The sequence below is a fragment of the Halyomorpha halys genome, unplaced genomic scaffold, assembly GCF_000696795.3.
Source record: "Halyomorpha halys isolate HHAL.00 unplaced genomic scaffold, Hhal_1.1 Scaffold41.1, whole genome shotgun sequence".
Lineage (NCBI taxonomy): Eukaryota > Metazoa > Arthropoda > Insecta > Hemiptera > Pentatomidae > Halyomorpha > Halyomorpha halys.
Window position 1 is genome coordinate 686,282 of NW_027115338.1, and position 9,283 is coordinate 695,564.

The 9,283-nt window shown below is 31.2% G+C and overlaps 1 protein-coding gene and 1 long non-coding RNA gene across 4 annotated transcripts in view; one reads left to right on the forward strand and one right to left on the reverse strand.

The window, feature by feature from the left end:
- Positions 1 to 1,578: 1,578 nt before the first annotated feature.
- On the reverse strand, positions 1,579 to 8,024 carry LOC106688098 (uncharacterized). Of its 3 annotated transcripts, none has more exons than XR_001344276.3 (3): positions 7,877 to 8,024; positions 3,487 to 3,627; positions 1,579 to 3,403 (listed from the first exon to the last, which is right to left on the reverse strand). It is a non-coding gene; the product is annotated as an uncharacterized lncRNA (long non-coding RNA). The 3 variants fall into 3 exon arrangements; XR_010844810.1 differs by lacking the exon at positions 7,877 to 8,024 and adding an exon at positions 5,027 to 7,510; XR_001344277.2 differs by lacking the exon at positions 7,877 to 8,024 and adding an exon at positions 4,585 to 7,510.
- The window catches only part of Gart (trifunctional purine biosynthetic protein adenosine-3 Gart), a gene marked incomplete in the record, with an annotated part of 12,812 nt that continues 10,996 nt past the window's right edge, over positions 7,468 to 9,283 (forward strand). The window contains 4 exon segments of the mRNA XM_067052403.1: positions 7,468 to 7,607; positions 8,250 to 8,342; positions 8,414 to 8,503; positions 8,693 to 8,940. Of these exon segments, the coding sequence (XP_066908504.1) occupies positions 8,268 to 8,342; positions 8,414 to 8,503; positions 8,693 to 8,940 (413 nt within the window).

The following is a 9,283-nucleotide window of genomic DNA, read 5'->3' on the forward strand; positions in this document are numbered from 1 at the left end:
CAATGTATCTTTGTATTTGTTATACATTATTCAATTTATGGGACTTTTTGTTAAATGTTCATGATTTTTCCAGAAAGGTTATAAGAAATTCCAATATCTCTGGTAAGAAAAAAAAAAACAAGTTCAGCCAAAATTAAGCATTTTTTGGTGCATATCTCAGGAAGTACCCATTTTTTTCATGGTTATTAGTTGCCGATCGATTTGTCTCTGCAGAATAAGAAAAAAAAAACATTACTGATTCTATTAAATGATTTCGTATTCACTAAAAACTAAAAAAAAAAAAAAAAAAAAAGAAATGAGAATTTCAGTAAAGTAGATCAAACAAATATTTTTTTGAAACCTTTAAATACAATTTTTTTTTAAAGAAAAAAGATGTCTGTAGCTGAAGGAGTTGAGGCGTAGATCTTGGCAACCTCGAAACTGCAGTGGCACCGATTCGAATCCGGCCTGGAGGGGGTCGACTTTTATTTCTGTGACAGTCCCATGAAATGAAAACTTGACCTTGACCTAGTGTATGGCACTATGCTCATTGGAGAAGTTCATAAAACAATATCTAGTGCAAACTTCATTGTTTGCAGGATTCTGAATAACACTATAAGAACCAGATTCGGGCTTAGCACTTGTGAGTAAATTTATAATGGTAAGGCTTTGAGAGTTTGAAGGTTCTGTGTCAATACCTCGAACAACGGTTGCAACACATATCCCTTAAAACCCGTATCTATGACATCAGACCTAACACATTCCTTCCTCCATCGCCATGGATATTGATCTGTTGCACCAGAACTAATCACCTTAAGAGTGATACATTCCTTATTCAGACCAATGACATGATAAGGCTAAATAACTCTATCTCAACTGTCTAGTAAATCATTCAATTACGCATTGTACAGCCGTTTGAATTCTCCGGTATATATCCTATTTATTGTATTTTCTCGAAATCAACTTTTTCCGAGAAATTTATCTTGGCTAGGTAATTACCTATATTTCAAAGTTAATGTTTTGTCGTCGAGAGCAACATTTACAGGACGAGCCGTTATTAAAACACGGGTGTACATACATAGAGTTTTTCGCGTGCATAAGCCAAAGTACCAAATTTACTGAGATTGATACTACAATCTTTTCATACTAATATCCAATTTAATCCATATTTTGGCGTAATCGGACAAGACGTTTTAGAAACATAGGTATGCCGAGGAAAATAAGTTTACACATCTGGGCCAACTGAATACCAACGCACGCAATCCCTGAAATTATATTAAAAATTGAATAAATGTTTCGACTGAATAAATCCGGATACAAATTTGACTGCAGACCGACACGGAACTAAATTTGTTCCTTGATGTCTAAAACGTAAAATGTGAGAGAAAATTTTCAATTCTGAGGACAGATATAGTTTTTAATTCCTGCATGAAAAAATTAAAATTCCTACCTTCGGGGATATTCATGATAAAGAACGAAAGGCTTTACAATGCCCCATTCATTACTAAATTCATTGTAAGTTCATACCCAGGATTAAAACTAGAGAGAATAAAGCATAGTCAATCAGGTTATGATATTTCAGTACGGAAAAGGTAAATGAAACCAAAATTTTAAGAATATTATATTTAATAGCCGCAATGCTTTATTAGTTATTACAATTAGTGTTTGCATGATAAAAATATTTGATTTTTAATAAATTAATAATTTTTTTCACTTCTAAGGGGAAGGCAGCTTTTTGTAGCGTGTTATTGCATGTGTTTAAAACGTGTTGGTGCACACATTTCTGATGAAGTTGAACTTAATCTAAGACGTGTCTTTTCACGCAGTTTGTTGCTAATACACTGGAGGGGGCGCTGGTTTCAGAGTTTGGAAGAGCAGATTGGTGAGGTACTGCAATGAATCAAAAAATTTGATATGGCGGCGTTTGATAAATTCTGGGAGTCAGGAGATCCAATAGCGTGTGGAGATCTGGTGGTTTCTTCTTTTACCATTCTGTTGTTCGTGCCATCTTCCTGAGGATTGAATCTTGAAAGCGCTGAAGATTCCTTGGGTGCCATCTCAGAGATGAATGAACAGTGGCACTCCGTAAAGCAGCCTCGGTCTCGGTATACTCTTATACACTTGGATTTTCAGTCGCAGGAAAAGAGTCGATTAAGTGAAGAAATGGTTTAGACAGTATGATTTTCATCTGACCGTTCTCGTCTTCTGGTAGAGAGCTTGAGATGGTGATCAAGCTTTATGCCTACATACACGATAGCAATTTTGAGAGTCTTTGGAAGTTTCGATCTTTTGAACTGGGTTTGAGCGAACAACACAGACCGTTTTAGCTGTATTAACAGATATGTTTAAGTGGCCCAGTTGCTGGATGATGTCATAACATACGTTTTCGGCCTTTTGTAGAGCTGTATCGGCATTCATATTGCTGCTGTATATGGCAATATCATCAGCAAAAGCGACGATCCTTGCCTGTCTATAGTCCACTCTCGAAGGATCCGCTGCAGTCCAATGAAATGAAAGCTATGGCTCTATTCTCCCGCATATCCTCCATTGTGCATGCCAGTAGTTTGACCAAGTGGTGTTCACAGGCGACTCCCCTCTGGAACCCAGTCTGCTCTGGTGGTATGATCTCCTCACTGCAGTGCTGCAATAGATGATGGTAGATCAGGCCCTCAAGTGCTTTGCTTATGTGCGAAAGGAAGCTGATCGGGCAATAGTGCTCTGTCAAGTCACCTTTCTTCTCTAGCTTGAGTAGCAGCACTAAGACCACTTGTTCCAGGCAGTGGGAAAGTATGTGATCCGTAGGCACAAGTTGAATATGTTCAAAAAGAAGGTCCTACCCTTCCTGGGGAGCATCTTCAACAGTACGTACGGTATTCCATCCTGTCCGGAAGCTTTGTTACCTTTGATCCATCGTAGTACCGACTCATCACTTTTATATAATAGAATAATTTGAACCTGAAACAAGGTATTTGCACCACTCATGGACTTGGTGGTTGATTTGGAGGAGAAGGAGGGGCACTAGCCGTTTGCTCAGCATCCTTCGTTGCAAAGCTTGTAGCCAGTAGTGCTCCCTGTTCCCGGTCTGCTTTCTCCTTATGAGACCCATGATGTGAGGTAGGGTCTTTTTTAGGTGGAGAGGCTTCGAGTGGTGGTGGGGATAACTGCCTGTGACACAATGGGGTTGCCTAGAGATTGAAGAGAATCCAGTCCCAAAATGTCGGAAAATATAGATGCCTGGATGTATTACTGTGAAGGCGGTTTTGACCAATCGTCTTTCCACCAGGTTGTCCTCAATTTTAGTGTAATAACTGAACTAAAAAACAGTCTTTGTATGTAGAACGTTAAAATGAGGTCACAAGAGCAAAGCACAGAACATCTGTAATTCACAAGAACTAGCACTGAACTTTTTTTTTTTCTGATCCCTCTAAAACAGAAAATAAAATATGAATTATTAAATTACATTATGTATGTGTGACATAAATTAAATTAAATATAACCTTTTTCTACCTTTGGTACTTGAGTTATACTGTGAAATACTTGATACTCAGAGGTTTTTATGTTATATCTACTTAAATATTTGGAGGTGAGGGGCCTTCGCGTGATGTGTAGTATGTTAGTCATCTTTGTAAGGCACTATTGTTTTTCTCACTGTAAAAAAAAGTATATATATATATTTAAAAGTATACATATTAAATTTTTGTTCAAGTTAGTTTTTGTTTATAATTGCGGTTTATGTGATAATGGTTTGAAGGAACTAATTTATAGTCATTTACTTTTTGTCCACTTTCTGCATTGAAAAAAGATTTGTTTCATTTGAAAATTTTTGATACTTCTGAAAATCCAGGAGACAATCAACGCTCCTGATGACGTTATACAAACTACTACCTTATATTTTATATAATAGAATAATTTGAACCTGAAACAAGGTATTTGCACCACTCATGGTAGCCATATCCTAAAAAGGTCTTTGAATTAAAAATATCAGTTATTTTCTACTTGGTTCACAAAAACCTTAAGAAGCATTTTAGAATATATATATAAACTAAGATAAAAATATTCAGCTTTACAAATATAATATTAAGGTGGAATTGTAACATCAGACGCCTCTGATTTTTTTTTTTTGAGGAAAGATACATTTTCCATTATAAGATTATAAATATTTTTTAAAACATGAATTTTGAAAATTCACCATATTTGTGAGGATCATAAAGTATAAATCATCATGACCTCAATCTTTTTAAACACAAGATAATTATAAGGATTAATAATATCAGTTATTTTCTACTTGGTTCACAAAAACTTTAAAAAGCAATAATGTTATGTTTTAGAATATAATTAAACTAAGTTAAAAATATTTGTCATTACAAATATAATAATAAGGTGAAAATGTAACAACAGAAAACTCTGATTTTTTTGGTAAGAGGAAAGATTGATTTTCCATCATAGGATCATAAATATTTTTTAAAAAATAAATTGTGAAAATTACACCCATATTTGTGAGGATTATAAAGTATAAATCATGACTTTATCCTTCTTATTATTATTAATCCTTCTAAGCACAAGGTTATTCTTAACTGTTAAATAAAATTAATATATGTACTTTACCCTTTATGATAAGAAGGGATGGAGCAATTAGGGATAAACTAAGTGTATTGAATGGTTGATTGGGTTGAAAAATATTGAATTAGAGTCTAAAAAGTACGTGACTGAATTTTTTAAAGAACTGGTTCCATAAATACAACTGCTGAGAATTATTAAATCACTTTTGTCAATGAATCTACATCCTTTTGTTTTATAGAAACAAGTCAAAAAGACTATTTCTTTCTAATGTTTTTATTATAATTAGTAATTTTTTTTTCTTACTGATCCAACAGATTATTTATTACAACATAATTTTAGAAGATTTTTTAAAGATTTAATTTCTTTTGTAGTTAGGGTTTCTTGCATATTTTAGATGGTTTACTATATACTTCAAAGTACAGACTGTTACATCTCATCAATCTGCAGGTTAAGTGAAAAAAACAAAAGAAAAGATGCATTTATTTACCTTTTTACTTTATTTTTTCATTGTTGAATAAGAGCTTTAGCCTCATTAGATTCTATTATTTCTAACATAATAATATTTAAAAAAATGAAGAGCTTGGTCTAATTTTGATTTCAAGTATTGTTCCAATTTTATATTACATATAGTTACTTACACATAAATAAATTGAAAATTACATATATGTATAATTATTACAAAAAGTTTATCAAAATATTTGATATAATCTCCAACTTTGGTGCTATTTAGCTATCAAATTTTTTTGAAAATTAAAGTCAATTAATTTGATTTTTTTTTATTTAGTTTTAACTTTTATCATAAAATATCAAAGAGATTTTTTTTACTCAGTATTAACATTTCGAACATAAAAGTTTTTCCGATTAAATATTATTAGAAACTCTAAAAGAAAACTCTTACTCCTTAAAAATATTCTCAAATTTTTACTGTTATAATGACAATAAGACCCAACAAAGAACATAATATCGAATATCACAAATAAATATTATTTTGAACATATTATACAAACAAACATCATATGTTTAATCAGGATCCTTTAGTACCATTTTTTTATAGACCTGAACTGACTTAATTGAGGAAAACACTCGCATCTTGAAGAAAAAAAAAATGAAAGGAAAAATAGCAAACTGAAAAGGAGAAACTTGTAACACTAAATACTCTTTCATTTCAATTTGGGTGGAAGATGAAAATATCATTCTTCTCTTTCTTTTGAAAAAAAAAAGGGTATAAAAAGGGTAAAAAAAAGAAGTTTAGTAACGTCTTGTTTATTAATTTCACTAATATTAGTGTCCTGAACGACCAATTTAGAATTCCACTAATCAAACCTAAGATGTCCTAACAAAGAATATTGAAAGAAAATTAAATATTTTCACTCTCTAGCTCCCCAAGAATTTCCATTTAGGCTAGGGAGTGATAAATAAATCATTTTTCATCCCCAAGAGAGGCTTCATAATAAAAAAACAAAACAAAAAAGACGTATATGTAATATACTAAAAGAGGTTCTGAAATATACAAGATAAAATTTTTATCAGTATTGACAATGTTTGGAACTAGGGAGTGACCACCAATAACAATATTTACACACTTTTAATTCTTTTTCATGTCCTGGAACTAACTAAATAGGTTAAAGGTAGAAACAAAGGAGATCAAATGTACCCTGCTCCCTTCTAGTCAGTCCCTATCACCTTTCAGCTGAAAATTTTACTTGAGTCTATAGTGTTAGGAATTTCATAAATAAGCTAGGTAGCGACCAAAAACTGCCAACAAAATTGCCACTCTTGGGTACTTAGATCAGGACGTTATCAATTTGTCTTTTCACATCAATTGAAACAGGTGGGTCTGTCGGACCTACTGACATTATTTGTCTGTTTTTAATAACATATCATACATTCAACATATTATGCATTTATAACAGTACATATTCATTTATATGGAAATGAAATATGCAATCTTAAAAAAAATTAAAAATAAATGAGTTCATAACATAAAATATGTATCGCTATGGGTCTGATTATTTTTAGTTTGCAAAATTCATTCCTGTATAACAAATAACTATAATAATAAATGCATATTCAAAGTATGCATGATAGAAAATGTAGATAAATAATGTTACAGGGTCCGACAGACACACCTCTGGTAGCGTTGTGGGTTAAATAATGACTAACCAGGTACTTTTTTTTTTTTTATGATTCCCTTCCTGGTCATTTATGACATACATGATGCCTGGGGGAATGGAGGGGGGAGAGGAGGAGGTGTCTAGAGGTAACCAGCCGATTCTAACCATGGTGGGGACTAAGTTTTCAGTTAGTGGAACCACCACAGAAATGAAAAAAAGTTGACCTTCTGGGCCGGATTCGAACCAGCACCATTGCAATCGCTTAACTACCTCAGCTACAAACGACTCTGATTAACCAGGAACTGCAAAATCTAGGGAATGGCTTTCAGTGACCAGTTAGGGAGAATTGTTTTTATATACACTTTCTCTTTTGTTCATCGTTTTTAGCCCTAATGATTTACATAAAATATCAATTTATTTATTTACATTTAATAAATAGATAGATACAATAACGATTGACAAAAATTAAAGTTATTAAATGTGTTTTATTCACCCTAACTGATAAAAAAAAAAATCAGTAATTATATGAGTACATCTAGGATAATTATTCTTGAAAGAAAAATTTTAACTATATATATATAATAAAATAATAACACTACACTAACTTAAAATTTTATAGAATATTGTTTTTAAAGAATGACTGAAACACTTGAGTGATTTGATACTATATTTTTTTTTTATGCATACTTTCTGACATCATATGTTATGAGATTTAAGATATAACATATCAGTTTCATAAGATGACCTTTTTATCTTTAGGGTGAATCTAAGATGTAATAGCTAACTAATATCATCTTAAATAGAAGAGATTGAGCTTGAAACTCTGAGTAAGTAATAAGTTATAACCCACATCAAAATCATATATAACAGTTTTGTTAGTACTATTTTTCAGTAATTAATTTCAATTGCAAAAATCAATTTAACTTCTTCCTGAATTGCATTATTCAAATATAGGTAAGATTTGATTAATTATTAAGTTAAAAACATTGAAAATTAATCGGATTTGTAATGTAATAATGATTATATGAATTTTATATTAACTTTTTCTAGTTTAAATATCTAAGATGGGGATTATTGAATTAAAAAAAAAAATTGTTTTTCAACCTCCAATGTAACTTCTCGTAGAGGTAAATTTACAACAAAAAAAAATTTAGTGAAGACAAACTGTAAAATAATAAAATAGTCTATTTTACAAACATATTAATTAAATATAATAGAATTACACTTATAAGTAATCCTAGAAATTATCCCTCTTAGCTAAGATTCATCATTATTTCATATTAAATTTCAAAACTATACTGATTAAATTTTTGAGCTACAAGTTAATTTCTCAGATTAAAACACTGCATGACTAACATAATAACTGATCAGTCTAAAAAGAAATTTAAATGTGATACTGGAGGTTATAACCCTACTAGGTGGTTTAATTTAACAATCAACAGGTTGTTCATTGTTATGCTTGGGTTTATTACTCAGATATTGTGATATTAAAGTAATTTTACTTTAAATTTTAAAACTGCTAAAATCTAACTTTTTTAAAATTTAAAATAAAAATAATGTTATTTTAACTTCTTGTCACTGTTTCCTGTTTTTTAGTTACAAGTTATATTTAAAATGGAAAATGTTATGGTAATTGGAAGTGGAGGAAGAGAACATGCTGTATGTTGGAAACTTTCAGAATCTCCAATGGTAGGGAATATCTAATAGCAATAATAAATTGTATAAACAATCCAATTGGTGAAATAACATAATCTTTTCAGGTAAATCAAATTCTTTCATGTCCTGGAAGTTATGGTATAAGCCAATTGAAGAAGGTCAAAAATATATCTCTAGATTTCAATGATCATGAGGTAAGGAATAGTATCTAATGAATTTGGAATAAAAATATTATCTTTAAGATAAGTATTTACTTGCAGGAGATGATATTTTAATTTCCAAATTGATTTTATGATTCAAACATTTGTCTAATTTTCAAGAAACATATTACAGTTCATTGTATGTATGAGACATAAAATTAAATTATTCATTGGTCGATATAGGTGCTTATTAAATGTTGTAAAGAAAATGACATTAAAATGGTCGTGGTGGGCCCTGAAGTTCCTCTCGCAAATGGTGTAGCTGATGCTCTACTGAAGTCAGGCATATATTGTTTTGGTCCAAAATCCAATGCTGCTCAAATTGAGGCAGATAAGGAGTGGTCGAAAAATTTCATGGTTAGACATAATATCCCAACTGCTAAGTTTGCGTCTTTTGATAATTCAGATGAAGCAAAAAAGTTTATTGAAAGGTTTGAAACTTTTAATATTTTAGATGTTTATACATTGTTAAAAATCTTATGGTAGCATTAATTTTTAGTGGAACAATCAATGCATTAGTGGTGAAAGCTAGTGGGTTGGCAGCGGGTAAAGGTGTAGTAGTTGGAACTGATGTTGAGGAAGCTCTCTCCGCTGTTGATATGATGATGAGGGATAACAAATTAGGAAGTGCTGGTGATATCATTGTTGTTGAAGAATTACTTGAAGGAGAAGAAATATCTGTATGTATTGGTAAAATTTTAACTAAAACTTATATAAATTGTTTTAATCATGGTAAATTGCTGAAATATATTTCATTTATTACATTATATAATT